The sequence below is a fragment of the Rhinoderma darwinii genome, chromosome 1 (genome assembly GCF_050947455.1).
Source record: "Rhinoderma darwinii isolate aRhiDar2 chromosome 1, aRhiDar2.hap1, whole genome shotgun sequence".
Taxonomy (NCBI): Eukaryota; Metazoa; Chordata; class Amphibia; order Anura; family Rhinodermatidae; genus Rhinoderma; species Rhinoderma darwinii.
The window spans coordinates 390,062,544-390,086,917 of NC_134687.1; the positions used below are offsets into that span (position 1 = coordinate 390,062,544).

Sequence of the window (24,374 nt, forward strand, 5' to 3'; positions counted from 1 at the left end):
AGGTATATAAAACAATGGCAGAATTAAAGAGCATCTGCCTTAACCCTTGCACTGCCAGGGTTTTTTGCCCATTTTGCACCTCTGGTAGTCAGGACATTCTCACTTTTGCCAATTAAACGGAAATTACAAAAACAAAAAAAAAAAAAAACATAGTTAAACCCCATACAGATATATTTTCTGAAAGGAGACGGGTGACACATTATAAAGTGCTGAGTGGCATTTTGACACACACAGTCAGCGTCATGCAATAGTATGCAAAAACTGATGTGAATAGCTAAACGTGTGACCAAAGCCGAAAATTAGATGCACCCAAAAATAAAAGTTCAATACGTGCAGCATTTATACTTTACGCCTACATGTACACATCTTCAGAAAATCACTAGAACTAAAAAGACCAAAATCTGGTTCGAGGCTGGAAAAATAAATTATATATAATGTGTTAAAATACAAGAATTAAACACCTTAAAGAAAAAAAAAAAAAAAAGTTAGGGTAGCCCAAACCATCCATCCATCCATCCATCCATCCATCTATCTATATCCTGAACGCAGACAACCTGATTGCAGTTGTCCTGACATACTGCTGGCAGCCATATCCATCTTCACATAACTGACTAACTTTTTTTTTTTTTTAAACACATTAACCCCTTAAGGACACTTGCTTTTTCCCCTTTGCAACCCAAGAGTCATAACTTTTTTTTATTGTTTTGTCAACATGTATGTGGGGATGTTCTTTTGCTTTTCTTTAAATGGTACCATTTAAATGTACTGAGAAACTTAAAAATGTATGCTGTGGAGTGGTATTGGGAAAAAAACCAAAAACGGCAATTCTGCCATAGTTTACAAAAAAATGACATGTGAACTTTTTCCTGCGGGTCAGTCAGATTATGGCAATACCAAAATTTATATATATATATTTTTTTTTTAAACAAATTTGTTTTTATTTTGTAACATAGTAAAACATAAGTGTGTTGCCCTATACCGTGACCCATACATTTTTTTTTTTGTTCCCCAGTCAATTAAGGACACATACAGAGATGGAATACGGCACATACATCCCCATAGTGAATGCGAACGGGAGCCGTTCCATTCGCTATAGCGTACGCAGTCTGTGTGGGAACGGCGCATGCGCCGCTCCTACACAGTCCAAAAGGAAGGTTTTCGGCCGAGCGACATCCGGCGCCATTTTCATGTGGACCGGAAGCCGCGGCCGGACAGTAAGAGGACTACTTCCGGTCGCGGCTTCCGTCCATATGTTCAGAAGCAAGGACTAGGAGCGGAGGCAGCGGCAGGTAAGTTATGTTTGTGTATGTTCGTGTTATACTATGTGATTACCACTGTATCTAATCCTCCTACACTGTGTGCCGACATTTTTTGAGCTAATGCACAGTGTAGGAGGTTTGAACATTCAACCCCCTCCTTTCTCCTGGCACTAGCCAGCATAAAGGAGGGGGGATTGTTTGAGTACACTAGAGCGAGTGTGTCTTCTCCAATTTTACAGCATAAAGCAATGTGGTTGCTTTATCACATGCCAATGCTGCAATTTTGGGAATTGCTCCCTCTAGTGACCAGCACATGGAAAGATTATAAATTAGAATCCAATTTATAATATTTCCTGACTTGTGAAAAAATTAGAACAATATGTAATCATTTATATACTAACAGTTTAACTTAAAATAAATATATATATATATATATATATATATATATATATTATTTTTTTTTTTTTTTTTTTCTAGCGACACATTCCCTTTAAAATATGAGAAACTGCTGCTAAACTTAGAAGCCTTGTAACGTCCTAGAAAAATAAAAGGACGTTCAAAAAACTATGCAAACATAAAGTAGACATATGGGAAATATTAACTAGTGACTATTTTGTGTGGTATTACTATCTGTTTTACAAGCAGATCCGTTTAAATTTAGAAAAATGCTAATTTTTTTCATAAATAAATACCAAAATTATCGACAAAATTTTTTCACTAACATAAAAGTACAACATGTCACGAGAAAAGAATCTCAGAATCGCTTGGATAGGTAAAAGCATTCCAACGCTATTACCACAAAGTAACACGTCAGATTTGGAAAAAAATCAGCTGTGTCCTGGAGGCCAAAACAGGCTGGGTCCTGAAGGGGTTAATGGGTAGAGCTAGAGATTGGCAGATTTTTCACTAAAGATTGGGTACGGACATAGATAGCGAATGAAGTTTAAGGCCTCATGCACAGGACTGTAGCTGTGTGCACGGTCCGTGATTACAAGAACTAGTGAAGGCAGCAGCATCCTGAACACACTTCACAACCAGCATGTATTACTGAGAGGGACATGACCATATGAGAAAAGCCTGAAACTAGGAATAGATTGTAAACTGAAGATCAGTAGATCTGAAAACAAAAATAAAAAAAGATTACATCCTGGAACTTTTTTTTTAGCTCTTGCTCAGCGGTTTCTATAGCTCTGATAGAAGTGGATGGAGAGAGCCATGGCCACCTCTTTATTCATTCTCTGCCTGGATGAGGCCGGCGACATATCCTGTGGATATGCCATAGCTGTCTGAGATGGAGAGACCCCTTTGAATTTAAACGAATTCATAGGAATGTATAGTGAAAGCCTAAACATTAAAAAAAGGGGTTGTCTTACATGGACAACACCTATGCAGATGACCTATAAAAGGCAGATGGACTTCATTCAATCTTTAATTTAAAATGGAGATCCACTTTGTAAGAGCGGCTCCAGTTATGGCGGCCTCCCCTGGCTGCAGACTGATGACACTGCTTTTAACTCCTTAATGACCACCCACCGTCTTTTGGCGTCGCTGTAGAGGAGGATGATGAGCGGCAGGAGCTGTAACTAACAGCTCCTGATCTCAGAGGAGCCTCCTGAACACAGCTGGGGTCGGAAAACATTCGGACCGCAGCTGTTTAACCCTTTGATTGTCTCGGTCCGTGACCGCGGCATGATCAAAGGTAATGCCCCTCTTTGAACGCATCACCGTCGTTTCGGTGATGCGATCAAACACCGGGGAATCCCTCTGCAGTCAGCCCTGGGGACATACCAAGGACCCCAGGGCTGTGTGTTCCGTTTGCCTGCTGTCCAGGCACACTATGTGTTGCCCGATCAGCAGCCTGTGTCATAGTGACACAGTATAATGTATTAGCATACAGGAGTATGCGAATACATTATAAGTAAAAAATAGTTATAAATAAAGTTATCACTTAATGGGATTTAAAAAAAAAAAAAAAAAGTAGGAAAAAAAAAAATAAAATAAAAAAAAAAGTCCCCCCCCAAAAAGTAATTATTTTGAATAAAATACATTTTATTGCCCCTACACTAAATAAAAACAAAAACCTACACATATTAAGTATCTACACGACCGTAATAACCTGAAGAATTAATCGAACTGGTTATTTAGCGTGAAACGTGAACGGGATAAAAAATAAAGAAAAACAATGCCGAGAATCGCTTTTTCTTATATTCACACCGGTCACTAAGGGGTTAAATAATCATGATATAATCCACATCACAATGATCCAAAAGACACAGAAAGAGTAGAATGTAATCTAGAAAACTATGGATTTAATTGAATTGCTTCAACAACTATGTACTTACCAGTGTGTTGTATAAACTGATGTCTCCTTCGAGTCCACTTCTTACATGGTAGAACTTTACAATTGGCACTTTAGCTGTGGTAATGGGAAGAATGTTCCTCAAACCTTGGAGTAAAAAAAAAAAAAAGGCTTATTAGCATGTAAATGCAAGACAGACAAATACAATCTGCTAAGACTCTAACACTTGGAATACAGAAGTGTTTTGTTTTTTTTCTTGCTCATTTCTAAATACTACCACCTAGTCCAACCAAACTACTACCTGACCAGGTAAGAGGAATTACGAGGATACACCTCATCATAGCTGAATTTTGTCCCAATAAATATCGGTGAACACAGATGTTGAGTCTTATTTGGACAACCACTTCCTGCGTGACAAACACCCCAAAAGTAAATAGCAGGTAGGTTCATTGCAATCCGCTAAAATGGTGCAGGTAAACCGTAGAGGAACTCGCTAGTACATGGCGCCAAATGAAATCAAATTACAATAAGTGGTAAAAATCCAGAATAGCACATTGTACAATGTCAGGAAACTTGCAGCACAAAACCAGTTTCTCAGATGCAATTTTAAGAAAACTGAGCAGTGGTCTGTGGGTTATAAAGAAAATTAGGGAGAAGGATTAGAAGAATATTTTAGAAATTTGATATTATAGCTAGAGGTATCATATAGTAAGAGTGAGAGAGGTTCTCTTTGATTTTGATGGCATAATCTTTAAGATTGGTCATCAATATCAGACCGGTGTGGGGTCGACTCCCAGCACCCCTACAAATCAGACTATTGAAGGAGCCGCAGAGTTCCTGGAAGCGCTGTGGCCTTTTGATTGTTTACCAGGCACCGCTCCATACATTCGGCAGTGGCTATGCCTGGTTCTGCAGCGCAGTCCCATTATAGTGTATGGCACTGAGCTGCAATACCAGGCAAAGCCACTGCTAAATATACAAAGCTGTGCCTTGTAAACAATCAAGAGGCCACAGCGCTCGCAGGAGTGCCCCAGCCACTTCATTCAGCTGATCGGTGGGGGTGCCGGGAGTTGGATCCCCAACAATTGGATATTGATGTCCTATTCTAAGGATAGGTCCATCAATATCGGAGTCCGGGAAAACCTCAAAGTATAGCAGTATATATTTTGTATATCATATAGGTTTGGTAGAAGAGTGGTGTGTGAAAACTATAGAGTTTATGGTTTTATGGAATTGTGCCGCAACAGTGTTTCTTAAATGTTTAATGTAATCTGCAACTCTACCTATGACAAGGTTCCTGCTAAAAGCTACAGATGTTTTTGGTAACTAGGCTGCTTTAAAGGTTTTTTTTTTGTGTACAAAGTACTGTATATAGTGGGTGAATATATAGGAAACCGATAAAAAAAAGTTAAAAAAAAAAATTACCCAATTAAGTAGCCAAAATTTCAGAGCCCTCATCAGATTGCTCCACCATTTCCAGTCTTTTGATGTCCCCTTTAAAATTATCCCAATAATTAAAGTTCTAGCTTTGACTTTCGACTCATTAGGAGTTTGTTTATTATGTATCATGCAGGTTATTACAGTGTTGTACTTAGCAGTCATACACACAAAAAAGTCATAATGTATACATTAAAGTTAACATTTATAGATTACCCTGATGTCTTCGAAGGTGCCTTGCCAGCTCTTCAATGGTCCGTATACAATCTAGTTCCTAGAAAGAAAAAAAAAAAAACAACCATCAACATGTTAATACGTAATTAAAGTGCCTGCATTGTATTTGACCAAAACTTTTTCAATTACCTCTGCAGTTTCAAGACCCTCAAATGTCATGCAGATATCCAAATCGCTCTGTTTAAACCCAAAACCATTTTTTGAAGAACCAAACAAATTGAGCCTGGCTCCTATGAAGAAAGAGTATGGTTAAAGTTAAATAGAATAGTCGCATTCAGTCTCAGTAATGGGCAAAATCAGCGATTTCAGTAATGGTCACTCACGGTAATCAGGTGATGGTAGAGGAGTGACTAACCTATGTCAATCCGACTAGGTTTGTTATATATAAAATGATATTTACCCTTAAATTCACGTTTGATAAAGTCCTCCAAATCATGTCTTATATGTTCCCGGGCTTTATCCTCTAGGGAAGTAGGGCGAAAATCCTCTGTACAAGACAAATAAGTAATACATAAAAAGGTAAGAATCTTATATAGTACAAGTTCTTCTGATTTAAGCAACTCCACATTGATCATTTACAGTTATAATCCACATAGAACATAGATTAACCTTGTAAATACTTTTCTTTATTCATCTGATGCCTCATTGTAGCCCTCTGCTGGGTTGCATTGTGGGAAACGTAATGGTAATGGCTCCAGCCATTATTTATTAGTCTGATGTAGGGGAGACGAAATAAACAAAAAAAAAAAAAAAAAAATCTCCCAAAATGCACTACACCAGAGCTGGGAATCATGTGATGGATCCAACCGGCATGTTTGTAAAGGGAGGAGGAGCTGTCAATGTGGTTGGCTTCAGGCAGGCAACCAGCAACATTTTGCAGCCGGCTATGTAAATTGAGAAGTTGATGCACTGGGCTCAAGATTAACATAATAGAAGTCAGACATTAGATCATGTATAAGGTTGTATTCTTGGGCTGTAATAAAATGTTCCAATGTACTCCTTGCTCTATCCGCGCATTTTTAAGGATGTGATTCATGACCGTGTACGAAGTGCCAGAACATGCAGCATATCCTTTCCATTCGCTAACTACTCACCGTAACACTGGATACAAACTTGATCCAACAGATGTCGAAATTTAGCAGTAAGCGGTGGCAAAGGTTCCAGTTCAATTTTTTTAAAGTCTTCTGGACAGTCCTTCTTTAGGTGCCCTTCTTTCTTGCACAAGTTACACACAACAGTGGGGAGCTAGATTGCAAATAGGAAAAAGTTTTGTATTTTTAAATACATTTTAACAGTTCAGATCTACATAAAATATTCAGCATTTCAGCAAATACTTTGGTAACCTGCAGAATTCTGAAACGTATTCAACATGATTAAAGTATACTGGGAACCCAAAACTCTTAGCTGTCATCTAACAATGGAATATAGCTAAACTATTGTGCAGGAGTCTGAAAGTATATGAATGGAGAAAATAAGGAGATTATTTTTTGTTTTTTTAAGTACTCACCATAAAACCTCATCCAGTTCATTTGGTGGGGGGACACGGACACACACGGACACACACACTTGACACTTATCGTCTGTAGGTGTGGTATATCCTGTAGCTAACACTTAATTCTGAGTGAATTCAGTATGCACATAAAGAGTAGCAGAAAACACGGTAAGGCACTATAAACAGAACCCAGTTTAAAAAAAAAAAAAAAAAGGGCCAACTCACTGAAGAACAAAACATGTATCACAATTCCGTGGGAGCGGTGTCCTCCAATGAATTGGACAAGAAGAGGCTTTTATTGCGAGTACTCTGAAAAATCCCCATTTCTCGTGCGTATCATTAGGAGAGACTATGGGATGTTCTGAAGCAGTCCCCAGGGGCAGGAACAGAAGAATAAAAAAAAAAAAGCAGTTGCCCAGTCCACAGATTCCTGCATAACCTATCAACAAAGCAAAGCATCCTGTAGAACATGGTGAATGTGTGCAAAGACATCCAGGTAGCCACCTTGCACACATGGAGAGCAGAAGCCTGATGGCGGCATGGCGCACAGCACATGCAGCTCTAATCGCTTTAGTGGAATAAGCCGTAACCCAGAACGGGTCTCCCTACCCTTGACCCACTACACCTCCCGGATAGCCAACCAATTTTTGCGGCCAATGGTAGTCAGCGCCGCCAGACCCTTCCGCAGCAACAAAATAAGGAATCTGCTCTGCGGAATCAAGACGTGAGTTAGGTAAACCCATAAGGCATAGACCACACCTAAGTTGTGGATAGAGCATTCCCCTCCACCCCCGGGTAGAAAAACAAAAGGACATGGACCACAACCGGATCCTGAGGAAGAGCAAGAGAAGGTGGTGATGGGGATGAGAACAATACAGGGCTGCATACATATGCATACAGAATAAGAATGGGTCAAAGCACCAAAGTTCTAGAGAAAATATCAAGTATCTTTAGTTTTAGATTTATGTTGTAAGTGTTAATAGAGTCCCACAACGGATAAAGCGACATCACCGGAATGAGATCTACAGAGACAGCGAATATATAAGTCATAAATAATCATAGATAAAGTGCTGCCAGCTAAGTAGTTGCATAGGAACACATGCAAGATATGTAAGTAAACCTCAGAAAGTTTCAAAGAGCATATAGAGGAAGTGAGAAGCAACATACAAATAACATATGGTATATCCAGATGGTATACGGATTAAAGGAAGTAAGCAGGAATTACCGATAGATGTAAGAGTTCGATGGGAAAGCGATGTAGGTGAGCTTTCACTGAATCAATGGGATAGAATAACAAAATGCCATCCCTCACTTGTCTAAGAGCCCAGCGGGTGGAGTGACTCAACTATATATACTGTATAGAGCTTATTATTCCCCCTATAGGGTGGCAAATTTTTTTAAAAATGGGAACCCCGATTCTCTGAAATGTAAAGTCGCTATAGGGAGTCTTTTCCACAGGTTATGGGAGAGTGAGAAGATCCAACAATACTGGAGAATGGTGTTGGACCGGATTAAAACTATTTATGAAGTAATCGTACAGGAAAATGCTGTAGTATGCATACTAGGGGACTTAGAGGAGATACATTTAAAAAGGGACACAAGAAAAAGGCTATTACAAAGTTGCTGTATTTCTCCAGGAAAGTAATCATGTCCAAATGGATAGGAATGGAGGTCCCCAATAGGTTAGGTTAGAGTGGGAAAGATGTTAATTCGGCCTTACAATTTGCGTATATTTGTATAAAATAAATAAAACAAAATTTTATGAAATTTGGTATCCATGGATGTGCCATTGGCTACAAATCCTGTGACTGTTTATACCCTTTATCACAATTTAAAGGATGAATTGTTGGATTCTTTATTAAAAACTAACCAGAAAGACAACTAGTCTAGGGGGTCTGAGATACTTTTTAAGACCAATACTCTATTCGGATTGCAGGTGTGGCGGGGTTGAAGTAGCCAATGGCCGTTCCTATTTTTGACGTGTTTAGTATGAGAAGGTTGTATATTATTGGTTAGGTGGAAATCAGATATTGATTTTGTAATGTTTGTTTTGTAGGATTTGGATGGATTTTGTATGGCAGGGAGGGGGTGGGTGGATGGGGATAAATTGTGTAATATTGTATATAGTTTTTGGGAAAAACTTATAATAAAAACGAATGGGAAAGAAAAAAAAAAAAACATGTTCAGAAGCAAATGCAACAAATGTACCATACCTCAATACATACCCTGTATAGTATACACCAGGAAGGCACCAATCCTAACATGCATTTCAGCACAGGCTTCATCTGGGCAGAAAGATAAAATCAGGCTGAACTGGTCCCATGAGGCCACCAGGGCATCCACAGCTTCATTTGGGACCCTGAGCTCGCAATATGAAGTAAAGAATCTTACGGGTGAGCCTGGACACCAAGTTCACATCCAGAAAGCCACACCTGTAGCATATCTGGTCGAAAACCTGGTAATGGAGAGACCATTTGCCTAGGTAGGTGCGACCCAGTTTTTGACACCTGGAATGTGTACCTCCAAAAGAGGGAACGTGCAATTCTGCCCACTTAAAGATCCTGGGTGCTTCTGCCATCACGGCTGCACTTCAGGTTCCGCCTTAGTAATTCAGATAGGCCACTACCATGACATGGTCCAACCAGACAGAAGGGTCATCCAATGCTGCACGAACAGGAAGATCGCCCTCAATGCTAGGAAGTTTATGGGGAGGTGTGCTGCCAGGACCACAGGCCCTGGAGCGTGAGGCTCCAAAGGCTGCCCCCCCACAGAGACTCGCATCCATGGAAAGGACCACCGGAGCAGGAATCGGCCCTGGGCTGCCACCAGCCGAGGGACTAACGTAGGGGGTAGAAGAGTCTTCTGGTACAAGGAGTCGCCCTTTGAGGAGAACGGGAATGAAATGGCCTCGCTGAGAGCGTGTCGAAAGTCATGCCAAGAAACGTAATTTTCTGGGAAGGAGGCAGAAAAGACCTGAAGCGGATTATCCAACTGAAGCAGGCCAAGGTATCCAGTGTGAATTTGAGACTGGCTTGATGGTCTTCCATTATCAAAGACTATCATATCAGTATGTTGTCCAGATAGGGGGATGACTGATGCCCTACTGCAGGGGTCAGCAACCTACGGCACGTGTTCCACAGCTGGCACGCCGAGTCATAAGCCCAGCAAGTGTAAACCTAGCCCATCGACACCCACTTGGCTCGATTAATGCTTCTTCAGGGCCAGGGAACGTAGATTGTTTGCACGAGATGTCACTAAAGAAACCAATGGAATCTGCGCATGCTAGAGCCATTAATCAAGCCAAGGGTGCAGATTTTAACCGGGACGTAGGAGCCAATCTGTTGCACGCAGTGCAATTCTATAAACAGCAGCTGTCACCCCTTATACAACATGTCCCCTCATTCGTCATAAGTCCACATAAGTCTTGCAAGGAATATCTGTGTAAGCAGATCTACTCAAAAATGAATTCCATCCTCATCCCATCACAAAGCAGGCGTACTGCAGACCAGTGTAGGCCCTGTGTTCAGCTCAGTCACATCTATGCAAAGAAAGTCAGGGACAAGGGTCACACTGAAATGTAAGTTTGATTAACAGATTAATTGGTTTGTGTCACATACACGGTAACAGTTTGTGTTATATAAAACTTTGTCGCATGGCACATCAAGTACTTAGACTTAAAGATTCCGAGAACAAGCCTGTCGGGAGGATCGTGTGGATTGGTAAACATTCAAAAAGGGACAAAAACGTGATTTCGATTTCCTAGAAGACAGAACATTGGGTCATGGTCTTTTGCAAAAGAGAACTATTCATAGCCTATGAGAATCTCATCCAGGCAAGTACCAAAAAAATTAAAATATATATATTTTTTTTTAAAATAGACAGGAGAAGCGAAGGAAAGCGCCTTTAGGGTTGTTTTGACGCAGTGTCAGCTGTCCGCAGAATGGGCTTGAATGTTTGCCACGATAGAAGCAGGGGCACAGAACAAGGTTGTCCGTTGTAAAGTCGGTGGGTGAGGTCCATCAATTCTTCGAGGTGTCCCTGAAAGAATACTATGATGGAGTTGGCGAATCCACTCCATGGCAGCCCTGCGGACTCAAGCCGTAGCAAAGATTGGGTATAATGCCGACCCAGTAGTTTCAAAAGGAGGACCTGGAGAAGGATTCATTGCAGCAGTTCAGAGCATCGTGGAATGATGCTGCATCCGCCATAGGGATCATAGTCGTTTTGACTAGGCGGGAAACCACCACTGGAAATTTCGACCACTAGGAAGAGACCGCTTCTGGAAAGGGTTACATAAGATCCAAACTATTAGTATGAACTTCTTGTCAGGGTGTTCCACTCTTTAAAAAAAACGACTTCCTTAAATTTCAAGTGGGAAGGAAAAATTTTATGAGACCATATGCATCAGCGGAAAGATCTTCAGGTGTAGAACATCGCTCCGCATGACAAAGAGTGAGCCCATTCTGGTTTGGCCCCTTCAGCACTAGATGCGGGTACCATTGGTGGTAAGTCACAGAGGGTTGGCATGCATCGGATGGAAAGTAATAGGCTGACCGCATGAAAAATTTGAACTGCACTTCGTGCAGGCATAGTGAACATTTATAGGTAGTGCAGGGCGGGGCGGTTCTCCTCTGGGGGCGGACATGGCAGTAGAGGGGTCACAGAACTCCTACCCAGATAGGGAGCGGGAGTGACTGACAATTTCACTCATGTACTGCTATTACAGGACAATTACTCCCCCGTAGAAAAGGGTGTAATGGCTGCGCAGTTCCACCTAGGCCTACTGGTTTTTTACCTCTAGCTGCAGTAAAACCTTGCTGAGACTACAGGAAGGAACAAGAGTGAAAAATATGCTCCAAGGGCTGATCCTAGCGTTATTAGGACATGTTGTTGTCCTAGAGGCAGCAGCAGCTCTGCAAGAGGTCCTGTGTCCCGAGCTCATCTGTCCGAATGGTGGACGCCTCCGAAAGGCCATGATTGGACGAAGGCTGTCACATGATGGGGATTAGGAAAACGATGCGCAAGAAAAGAGTGCTCAAGTGTCATAGGCCACTGACTGATGAAAGGTCCATCCACCAACCCTGAAGAGGTGGCAGGAGCTGGAGCCTAGGTTGAAGAAAAGACCAGGGACTAAAAAACAAAACAGAACTGACGTACAAAGAAATAAGGCGCAGGAATCAACAGTGCACAGAGAATCCCTGAGGAACCGGGGGGAGGGGTGTGAATATTCATCCACACCCCAAAAGGAGTCCTGTCATCTTCAGCTCCCAGATAGGAAAGACCGGCAGAGCTAACCTCTCAGCGTGCCTTTCTGACATGGAGGGACAAATGATAGAACATACAATTTCATGACTATATTTTATCCATCCCTGCCAGAATAAAATGCAGAAAAACCAATTGAAGTGCTAACCCACAACAAGATTATTTAAAAGGACACTCCAGCCGAAACAAACTTTTCATGTGCTCCATTATGGTATTCCATGTGTCAGTCTTTCACGTTAGATTACTTGCTGCTTCTATCTGTATATATTGGACCAGGATGGTTGCTTAGCAGGCTCAGCGACACGCTTTCTCTACTTGATCCTATGGAGAGCGGTGTCACTCATCATAGGTTTCAGCAGTTCCCAGTCCACTTGGAGAGCCAATAAGAGCGGTAAACAGGCCATACTCTACATGCCCTACCCCTAGCACACACCTCTCATATAATATTTCAGAATTGGTCAGCCAGAAAGCTCTTCCGGATTTATAACTTTTTCCCTAGATGGGTCCTCCCTTTCTAAAAGAAATACAGCCTCACCTCTGGGGAAATCTTTAGATCCATGCAGATTAAGCTCGCTTCTGAAAAACACCACTCAGACCTGCCTCCTTTGACTATAGGGGTCATTCAGATCCCCATGCCCCAGGCCTGATATCCCTACTATAAGGTTGTATAAACAGACAGGGATCCCAATTTCCACCCCAACTATACCAACAGATGGGAAGCGGACATTGGTTCGCAACTATCAGCAACTCTGTAGGAAGACTAACAATTATGAATAGAGTTCTTTGCTGTCCTCTCCCAGATCTTCTACCACTAAGTTTTACTCAGTTGGTGTCCTGTCCCTACTAAGATTTTCTAATGCTGTTCCAGGATACTCCCCCAATTGCTTTAGATGTTTCTCCTCGCCAGGTGATATGCATCACACCTGGTGGATGTATCCAAAGGTCTCCTGTTTTTTTGGTCGAAGGTATATAATGTTATTAGTACCGTTACTGGGTTTTCCTTGGGTAGAAACACATAGGAAGCCCTACTTAAGTGTGTTGAAGGTGTTCCCCGCAGCAGGCAAAAACTATTTTTTTTTCTTGACTGGTAAAAAAATAAAAATAAAAAAAATAAAAATAAAAAAAAATCTATAGTACAAGCTTGGAAGCAGTAGACCCTTGATTTCTCTAAGCTCAACCAAAGACTAAATTATTACATAATTAACAATAACCCTACTGCCCTGACACAGGAAAACCTAAAACGCTTTTAACAAACTTGGGGCCCACGGCAGGCCTACACATCTCGTGCTTCCTAGAGGTCTCTTATAAATGGTAGAGACTTACTTCCGGTGTCCAAAAATTATCCCCCCTCCCCCATTCTGTCCACCCCCTTGTTAAAGCTGAACGTTAACTTTCGGTTTGGGTTTTATGTTATTCTGTACCTATTGATGTTTAATGAGTGGTCCTGCACCCTCATGGTTACTTGTTGAATGGACAGACTGTCTCGTCTTGCACTCTTAGGAATGTTTTTTTCTGCATGACTAAATTAGTATAATCCACTTAAAATCTTTAGAGATTATATATATATATATATATATATATATATATATATATATATAAAAAAAATATAAAAGCAGCAAGGAGTGTCGCAAAGGCTCATAGGAAGTCTGAGCCTTACACCTCTAAGCCCCGAGACCAGCCAAGCATAAATGGTGATAGCCAAAGGGGCATAGCACTCAGGAGTGATTCACCCCTTCTCTTCAGTGATTGTTGGGGGTCTCATCACCTGGACACCCACAGATCAAAACTTCTGACGTCACTATTGTTTCGGAAGACTTCTGGCAGGTCACAGAGACACTTTCATTCTAGCTATTCAAACAAACAGATATAAAAACGAGTAAATGTGACCAAATTTATATTACACATTATCAAACCCACCTTGCCTTTTGTAAATGTTGTTTTGTTGAAGTCATAAAACATACGAACATCTTCATTGACAGAGCTTTCAGTAACTGACTTTTTGACTTTTTTTGCTTTTGGGAGTCCAGGACTAGCAAGTCCTTCATTGGCGTTTTCATGGTCTTTAGAACGGATAGCAGATACGGGTCCAGTTTGGTCATCATCAGATAACAGTTCATCCCCGGAGCCAGTGTAAGTGTTCTCTAGCTCAGCATCATCATCATCTAGGAGATCGAAATGCTCCCTATGATTCAAAGTCAAACTGGGTTCTTCATCATCTTCCTCCTCCTCCTCATCATCATCTGAATTAGTTACAGCTGCCAGTCCAAAGTCATGGACAGTTTCCTCTAGTTCATCTGTACCCTCTGTGCTCTCCTCCTCCAAGTCACCTTTTTTAACATAGAAGTCGCTGCTTTCCAAACAAATTTCCTCTCCTGCCGTCACAATACCTCCTTCAAAATCAGACAAGCTGTCAGTTTCTTCATTGCCTGGCAAAGCTGCCTCTCCGCTTTCACTATCATCCTCATAGCTTTGATCAATCATGATGTAATCACCTTGCCCCTCATTTTCCATTAAAGGATTGTCATCATCAGAATCTTCAGGAGGACTTTCTGGTTCTTCACAGCCCTGGAAGAAATCTTCTGGGTCATCTAAAATAATCTCCTCTGTTATGCAGTCAGCATCTTCAAGTTTAACATCTGGGTATGTGATATTATAGACTAGTTTTTGCTTTACTGTACTATCCAACTCTTTAGGGACCCCACTGCGATTGGGCTGGGCCATTACAGAAGAGGCTGAACCATCATTATGATCGATGGTTAAATCTTCCAGATTCTTGCTTATGTCCTGAACAGAATTTGGACACTTCAAAGCAGTTTGTGCACCTTCTTGCTTCGCATTTGTAGCAGAATTGGTCAGTTTTGGAGTGCTGGTTTTTCCAGACTTTGTTTGGGGCAAAGCAAAATACTTGTAGGTTGCTTTCAAACAGTGAAGAAAGTACTCGTACACTATCTGACTGTTCATTGATCTTGCGACATTCCTCTTTACACAGTAAGGATCTAGAATTTTAAAAGATGAACATTGTTAAGCGGTTAGTGATTTCGACACAGACAAGCATACACTTCCACCCCATAACTTGTCTTTTGGGATAGGTGTCACAAATTCCATTAAAATCGGAGGCCCACTAGGTTGCGGTAGCCAACTATAATACCATGTCCCTGAAGAAATAGTGGATTAAATAAAAATGTAACTTTTAATAAATATACAAATTAAAAACTAGTGGCACTCCAGATGAATAGTGACTGATATTCAATCTCTAGAAGCTTACATGTCATGCCTATCCCTACAGTGGGTTATGCGATAAGCAGATAAAATAAAAAAAAGATACAGAAAAGTGTAAATCAAGCCCAGGGAGCGAATTAGATCGCTTATATTTAATGGACAAACAATGTAGTGATGCACTGTGTCCTCTCAGCTAGTCTGGAATGTTTACATAATGTTATTCTCTCACCAAAAATATTGTGCTAGACATGGAAGTTATGGACAGCTGTATTAGTTTGCCTACACTTATTTTCGCATATATAAAATCGGGTAAATAAGGGTAGACAACCTGCTAAGGTACAGCGGAGTGTGACTTACACGAGCTACCGCCCTTCCGCTAGATAAACTGGTACACTCAATATACGGTTGTCCTAGACACAGCTAATTACATTGTATGCACAATGTTAAATAGTGAGAATTCATGCTCTATGCGTTTCCCCTTCCCTTTGTTTGAGAGGGATCATCAGGGGCATTTAATGCAAAGATAGAATATATTAGGGCAGGAAAAACTGCCGTTTGACTACTGGATAGATAAGCAGCTGAAACTGCGGAGCTAGAGCCCTAATGGTGGACTCAAGCTCCTTGATGTTAAGCCGCATGTGGCGGCGAGAACGCCAACTATTTCAAGACTAGAATCCATCCCTCTGATAGGCCCGACTAGCATATGGGCGTGAATGACGACACGGCCCGGGAAGTGTGTAACTATAGCAGCGGGACGCTGCTTCGCCGGGGACATTCTTCCACAACGGAGACAGAACAGGCTGTTTACTATATCAGACTAAAGGATCTCAGTGTAGGCAGCATGCAATAGAATAGGTAATTTGAACAACACCTAATACTTCTCTCGTTGAATACATGTCCCACACCTAAGTGGTTTAGAAAGATGCCGACAGCAGTAGGGATTATTAAATTGTGACGTTTAGTCACAGGCTAGTAAGTATAAGGCAGACTTGTTATGTACCGTCCTTAAAGCTATAGTAGTATGTTCGAATAGTATTGACTGATCACTATTGTCTCAATGTCTGGCAACATGTCCGACAAAGATACCAAGCATCAGGATTTAGAAAAGATGATCCCATAGATGAGGTACTAAATAAGCAGAAGGGTATCCTTCCTACTCAATCAAGTCAGCAAAAGAAATGGAGTCACTGAGTCCCAAGGGCTTGACGCACGAGTCTGAATGTCCATTGGGCTTCCTTGCGCAACAGGTAATTATCCAAATTGCCACCCCTTAGTGAGTAGCGCATCTTCTCTATGCCCTGGTACTTCAAGCAACTCTGATCACCCCCATGGCATTGCCAAGCGTGTCAGGCAATATTCTTATGGAAGATCGTTCATTAGCCAATGTGGTTAAAGATAGGTCGCCTGAATTGGCGGATGGTCTTACCCACACATAGTTAAGGGGGCATGGACAAGTCACCAGGTACACTGCCCCCGCCTCAAAACTACTCTAGATCATCTGCCTCATCAATAAAGTCCAAAAAGGAGCAGTTTCTCCGGATCCGGAGCAACTACCCCTTTGGGATACCCCGTTTAAGGCGGCCAGGTTGATGGCAACCCCAGGAAAGTAAGCGGTTAGTAGCTGTAGACTTCCTAAAGAGACTAGACGATAACCTGCCCAGCTTGTCAATTGTGATGGCAAGATGTAAGCAGGAGATATGAGAATCATCAATTTCCGATGTAAATTTAAGCCCAAACGTCAATGTTCAGATCTACCTGACTTCTGTATGTTGGTAAATCTGTGATGGACAGGCCAAAGTGAAATAGGAGGTGGCCGATTTACCAATCTAAGTCGAATAAGTAAAAAAACACCACCTATCTTTGCCGGTCACCCTATACTATACTCAGTATATAGATATTTTCAAGGAAATGGTGGTGGAGGGTCTTTCTAGGTTGACAGACATTGATCCTAAGTAGAGCAACTTGAGTAGCACTCATTTTAAATCTTTGTCATCTTTCTCTAATTCCAGCAATAATTAAGCCCTCTGACAAGGGGGGTGGGGGCAGTATCGTTATCACGGATAGGTCCCAATACAGGAAGATTTATCTAGATAGAAATATTATCCCAAGGGGAATGCTACAGGAGTCTGAATTCAGACCCCACTACCATCTTTACAGGGGAATTCTGAATCAAGCTCTTCAAGACAAACTTATCAATAATACAAGGAATTGACCTTTTTAAGACCCATTGGCTGACAGAGCTACATTCTACTGTTTGCCGAAAGTACACAAGGGCTATAATCCACTGAGGGGACTACCTATTGTCTCCAGTAACTGTAGCATTTCCCATGGGGTTACATGGACATAAATATCACAGAAAATTTTTCAATTTAACTAGAATACCAGGCCAAATTAATGGCCTCTCACTGGTGGGACTGACCCCGCTCCCCTCCTTAACAGTATTGTTTAGAGGCATTTGTTCAATGAGAAAATATGAAGAAATGTGGACTCCATGGCTAGACTCTCCCGGCCTTACCCCACTCACCTAAATTAATGTCTGTATGTGATCTTTTATTGTCGCGTATACCTTTGTGGGAGGTGTTCACTTAATATTTTACATGGTTCCTGCTATGATCATCAGAGACAGACCTTTATATTTTATTTCCTACATGACATGTATGCCATTTGATGTATACAAAAACAGTCAAGCATAGCAATGTTACCTTCTATAGCAATTCGTTTTTTAGGCCAGTCCTTCAATTCCCTAGAAAGCTTCTCTTTAACCCGAACATTGACAACTAGGTCAGACATATTGAATTGCAGTGCATAAAATCTAAGCAGATCAACCCAGAGCTGACCAATAGAGGCAGAACAATATTTCTCTGTGTCAAAGACGAGTGAAACCTGGAAAGGAACACAAATTTATTGTAGAAATATTTAAGATTTTAATTCTAAGTACTATGCCATATGGAGTTTTACTACCGGTCATAATAAAGTGCGCTGCTTGTCAACCGTTTCTGCTGTAATCGGTCAGGGAAGTAAAACCTCCTCTTGAAAGTCATAGCCACTAGCATATTACAGCATCCAGCTCTAGGATGATGTCCTTTTACATTTAATTTTAATATAATAATTCTTACCTTTCCTTTAGAAGAATATTTGCCATTATTTTGATTCTCATCTGCCACAGCACTGCATTCCCAAAACATATATTCATTGTTGGGTTCTTTCAGACTGAATTGGCCCAGTTTAGAAATTGTAAAGCCATCAATCTATTAAACAAAATTACAAAAAAAAAAAAAAAAAAAAAGAGTTCAAGCTAAGCAATATAGGTGAATAATACAAACAAGTAAACATTGAGCGGCTAAAACAATGCGCATTAACACAGCATGGGCAAGTAGATTGCAAATGGAACACCAATATGCCCAACGGTTCTTTAGCAAATCCTTCTCTGGATGAACAAATCTTTTTAGAACCATAGGAATTTTGTAACATTACTGTATGCAGAAGAGCCGATTTAGACGTTCAAACTTTACTATCTAGAGGAAGCGAAATCACAGAAAAAAACATTAGCTGATCAAAAAAATTGCACAGTAAAGCGTAACATTTAATGAATATATTGGAATAAGAAAAGGATTATCCCTCTAAGAAATGATGCAAAAAATAATAAGGGAGAGGGGGAGGGTTTTTTCTTAAGTTGAGAGAACAAGAAAAACAGCTGACCCTGGTATAACCCATCGGGTCACCCTTCCTAGTCGGAGTAGCGCTCCTACTCAAGGGACGACTGCAACCTCCAACCTGTACCCCAGATACCCTATTAATGGCCTAGCCAATTCTATATAGTGGATATCTGGTACAGAGGTGGCACCTAGATAGGCAAATGCACAAATAGAAAAAGCAAAAATGTGCAAAAACGGCAAACCGTGCGCAACAATGTTTAGGCACAAATGAAGAAAAACCAATAGTGCATGTGGAAAAAACCACCATGGTCTGCAATGAGAGATTCCAGGAGTGAACTAGCCTGGAGAGCTTCCCTGTGAATTGATGGGGTTATCGTCTCCTTCTCTGTACTACATACGGTAACCTGGGTTGTGAGCACCTTAACCCACATGATACATTGGTTTTATTTGCCATTGTACATTGCTAATCATCTTGAACCAGTAGGACTTTTTACATCCAGCTCTATTGCATTAGGTCTTACAAGTATTGATCTTGTTTTTTGCCGATTTCTTTTTGACTACTAGTTTTGTTCCCTGATGAACTTTTTTTCAGGGAAAACTCTTTGGAACGCAGTTTATTATGTCCATTTTAAGTTAATCAGAACCACCTCTGTGGACAGACTGATTTCTTTTTCATCATTCACAACCTCCGTCTGGTGGTTGTGTTATGTTTTTGTAGGAGTATCTTTTTTGCTGGGTTTTGTTTTTTTTCTTCATTTGTGCTTAACTATTGTGCAAAGTTTGACGTTTTTTTTCTTTTTCTATTTGTGCATTTGCCTATCTAGGTGCCACCTCTGTACCAGATCTCCACCATATAGAATGGGCTAGGTCAATAATAGGGTATCTAGTGTACAGGTGGGAGTTGCCCCTTGAGTAGGGGCATTACTCAGATTAGGAAGGGTGACCCGATCGGGAAAAGCAGGGACAGTTTTATTTTCCTGTTCTCTCAACTTAAGGGTGAGGGTATGTTTTTATTTCCTTTTGTGCATTATTTTTTTGCATCATTGTTTGGAGGGATAATCATTTTCCCTTTTTTATCCCAATGTATTAAAAGGTTATGTCTTACGATGTCATTTTTTGGATCAGCTGTTATTTTCTGTGGGATTGCTTTTTTTTGACTACATAATCACTGACTATTTGTTTGGTTCTGTGAGCATATCTAGAGGAAGCGGTAAGAAGGTCTCCGTAGGTGTACCTGCAGAAGGATCATTAACGAAGTGAACATTATCTAGGGGGGGATTTCATTTAACTTTCTTTTTTAATATATAGTGTGCGTGCAATAATTTGGTGCCAAAACGAAAAAAAAAAAATTAGGTAGGTTCTAGCACAATATATGCAGAAATGTATTGTTTTTTTTTGAAGTTACACATTTAAAGCCTGATACTTCATTGCTGAAATTCAGATGACCTGTTCACTTGTAATTGTCAGGTGCAGTGGTGTCACCCAATACATCAATGTCCCCACAAACACATAACCGACACTATTTAATTCAAGAAGTAACAATTGACGCACATTAGTCAAGTGTTGCAAGAGTAACACTTTTCAAAAGGATAAAAAGTTAAATTTGGCTCAAATTGCCACAAAATTAACAAAATGCTGCATGCTACATAATGTGTGTCTTGTGAAACGAGCCAAATACTCCACCTCATGTCTCGAATAAGTGTATGGCACAACCATCGTAATAGATTTAGTTGGAGTCCTTCATAAAAAGGAATGTGCTCCATTTTTCGAACACACATTATGCCACTTCTCTACAATAAATGTAGCCCCTTAGCATACTCCGATTTGAACCCACCAAAGGTCTACATGACAGCACTCCATCAAACAGAAGTCAGAACAGTTCATCACAATCTCTAAGCTTTGGGGCAGTAACTTTACGGATAGGGGCCCAACCCGATAATGAGTTTGAAAAGAGTACCGGGCACAGCAATTTTAAATAAAGGTAATTTTTATTTGGTTTTTAATGCCAGTGTCAGAGTGCAATGTTTTGGTCTAAGCCACCTTCTTCAGGCATGGAGCCATGCTGGGTAAACTGCATGGACGAGCGCTGAGTGAAGTAATAGCAGCTGACAGAGCGGCCAGCTGCTATTACTTCACTCAGCGCTCGTCCATGCAGTTTACCCAGCACGGCTCAGTGCCTGAAGAAGGTCGCTTAGACCGAAACATTGCACTCTGACACTGGCATTAAAAAACAAATAAAAATTACCTTTATTTCAAATTGGTGTGCCGGATACTTTTTTCTGTTCGCTGAATGTTATTTGTTGACGTCAGTGGATACAATCATTTGCTGCGCAATCTCCACTGGCTGAATGAAGAATTTCACTATTTGCACATGTGCATATTTTTATAAAACGACCAGGAGCTACAGTGGCAGTCTGACTTACTACTTAGAGAGAGCAGGAAGTGTGGAGACATGTAGTTTGTAGCGCCGTGTTCTAGTCAGATGGGCAAAGGCGGTATATGTAGGCCGGTTCACAGAGGATGCATTGACTATAGTGACTAATAACACCAATAGACTAGGATACGGTTTAGACACCGCTTTTTTTGGTTGTATTAAAACAGAGGGAATTTTTTTTTTTTCTATAATCTGGATTAAATCTTGGGTGATTTATTTGATCTTCTGCCCTTCAAAGAGAGAGAGAACATACCCACGATCCTAAGTAGACAGGGAGAACAGGCTCCTTTCTTTGCTGGAGTAAGAAAACCACCATGAGAGCAGTTACGTATGGTGGTAAACCACCTTCTTCTGGTCTGTCAACGCCACATAGCTGTTAAAATAGATATATAAAAATAAGAAAAAATGGACAATGATTTAGAAATAAAATAGATTTTATACTAACCAATGAGATACACTTTAAAACAAACAAAAAATCAAAACATGACTTTGCAGGTTAGAATCCACTTATTCCTCAGTACAATGTTTGCAACTAGCCTATAACTTGCCTAAGGGTATGTTCACACGTAGTCAACCAAAACGTCTGAAAATCCAGAGCTGTTTTCAAGGGAAAACAGACCCTGCTTTTCAGACGTTTTTTTTTACCAACTCGCATTTTTCGCGGCGTTTTCACGCCGTTTTCTACGTCCGTTTTTGGAGCCGTTTTCATTGGAGTCTATGAGAAAACAGCTCCAAAAACGTCCAAAGAAGTGTCCTGCACTTCTTTTGACGAGGCTGTATTTTTACGCGTCGTCGTTTGACAGCTGTCAAACGACGATGCGTAAATAACAGGTCGTCTGCACAGTACGTCGGCAAACCCAGTCAAATGAATGGGCAGATGTTTGCCGACGTATTGGAGCCGTATTTTCAGACGTAAAACGAGGCATAATACGCCTCGTATACGTCTGAAATTTGGCCGTGTGAACATACCCTAAAGGGAACCCGTCAGGACAATTAACAATCCTAAATCACCACCAGTGCTTTTAACTGTAGGGGATTAAGTATCTAAATTTGTATCTAGATCTTTCGCTTGGGGTGCCACTCGCCTGAAGAGTCACACTGGACGGTCCTTAACCCTTTCACTTCGCGGATCTGTTGATCTACGTCGGGAAAGGGTCTTTAAATATGATGCCCATTCAGAAGCAGAGCTGGCGCCATAGCCGCTGGATCTCTGGTGTGTTACACAGCAGGGACCCAGTGGCAACGCATGCGATAAGAAAAATTTCTAATCACAAGCATTTAACCTCTCAGATGCCGGGGTCAGATGTAACCACCGGCATCGGAGGCGTTTACAGCCCCTTTAGCTTCAGAGCCATCACCGGCTCCCGTGCGGCAAGATCGTGGGAGCCGATGTACTCCCATTGCAGCTGGGAGCCTTGTGAACACTCCCAGCCCTGAAATGGGATGATTGCTATTGAGACCTGCCTGTGGCAAAAAATTTTTTAGTTTCTTTCAAACTTTTCTAAAGATACAAAAACTATATAAATTTGGCATCACCGTGATCGTACTGACCAGCAGAGGAGAACGTCATTTTCACCGTACATTGAACACCGTAAAAAAGAAACCCATAAGAAAATAGCAGAACTGTTTTTCCAATTCCAGCCCATCCTGAATTTTCCCAGCTTCCCATTACATCATACATTAAAACAGAACGACTTGTCCCGTAAAAATTAAGCCGCCCTCATATGGTCATTGGGGAAAAAATAAAAATAAATGACTGAAGGCTGGGAGCAACTGGAGACAACCCAAAAATTGTTAAAGGGTTCTCCCGGGTAGGACGATGCCATATATGTGGAAGTAACCTGCTGTTTGGACACACTGTAGGGTTCAGAGGGGAGGGAGCGCCATTTAGCTTTTGGAGTGTGGATTTTGCCTGGAGTATTACTGGTATTTCAGTTTATAATGAGGGGGTACATATAATCTGGGCAAAATAATTCATAGCTGTGTGTTACGCTGTGAAGCAATCCTTTCTGCACAGGCCAGTGTCGCACTGATAAATGTCCTTCCTTATCCCCTTTTGGTCCACATTCTGCACCTTTGCAGTTTGGGGAATTTTGCTGGGAAGTGTTCTCCTGGTATAATGCGCGCGCTCTCGCTTCCAGCAGATGTGTTTGCGCCCTACCCTTCCTGGTTCCCTAATTTTAGGGGCTTGATAAATCGCCTCTTGAAACAGAAGAAATTTTCCCCTCGGGCCTGCACTACTGCATATTTTATTTTAATTTTTTTATTTCCTGACTTATGGGAGCCTTAACTAATTTTATTTTTTGATAGACTTCGTGGTAGGAGGGCTGTTTTTTTGCAGGACCAGCTGTAGTTATTATTGGTACCATTTTGGGGTACATGCGACTTTTTGATCACTTTTTATTCTATTTTTTTGGGAGGCCAGGTGACCCAAAAAAACAGCAATTCTGGCATAGTTTTTTTTTTTTTTTATACAGCGTTCACCATGCGTTGTAAATTACATGCTAACTTTATTATGCGGGTCAGTACGATTCCGGCGATACCTAATTTATAGCACTTTAATTTTATGGTGCAAAAAGTTGTAAAACCTACTTTTGTAAAAAGAATGTATTTTTTCGGTCACCAAGTTGAGAGAATCATAACTTAATTTTTTGGTCGGAGCTGTATGAGGGCTTGTTTTTTGAGAGATGAGATATAGTTTTTATAGGTACCATTTTTGGATACATGCGACCTTTTGATCACTTTTTATTCCAATATTTGTAGGGCAAAGTGGTCAAAAAAAAGTTCTGGTATAGTTTACGTTATTTTACGCCGTTCACCGCGTCGTAAAAATAAAATATTTTTGTAGTTCAGGCCGTTACAATCACAGCAATACCAAATATGTATGGTTCATTTATGTTTTTCAATAATAAAAAGGACTTTATAAAGGGAAAAGGGCGATTGTAATTTATTTCTTGAAACTTTTATTATAGGTTTTAACTGCTTCCCGAGCACCCACAGTAAATTCACATCAGCGCTTGCTGGGCTCTGTGCAGCGCCAACGTGAATTCACGGTGGGTGTTAAAAGCGCGATCCGGGTGTC

General features: G+C 40.9%; 1 protein-coding gene across 2 annotated transcripts in view; it reads right to left on the minus strand.

Annotated features, from left to right (window-relative positions):
• TUT7 (terminal uridylyl transferase 7) overlaps positions 1-24,374 on the minus strand; it is a 75,849-nt gene that overhangs the window by 13,542 nt on the left and 37,933 nt on the right. For both annotated transcript variants that reach the window (XM_075828775.1, XM_075828782.1), the window contains exons 10-18: positions 21,546-21,665; positions 18,319-18,450; positions 17,905-18,085; positions 13,901-14,979; positions 6,324-6,474; positions 5,630-5,716; positions 5,359-5,459; positions 5,212-5,269; positions 3,602-3,705 (exon numbers count right to left, since the gene is read on the minus strand). In XM_075828775.1, coding sequence (XP_075684890.1) covers positions 3,602-3,705; positions 5,212-5,269; positions 5,359-5,459; positions 5,630-5,716; positions 6,324-6,474; positions 13,901-14,979; positions 17,905-18,085; positions 18,319-18,450; positions 21,546-21,665 — 2,013 coding nt within the window. The remainder of the gene's footprint in view (positions 1-3,601; positions 3,706-5,211; positions 5,270-5,358; positions 5,460-5,629; positions 5,717-6,323; positions 6,475-13,900; positions 14,980-17,904; positions 18,086-18,318; positions 18,451-21,545; positions 21,666-24,374) is intronic.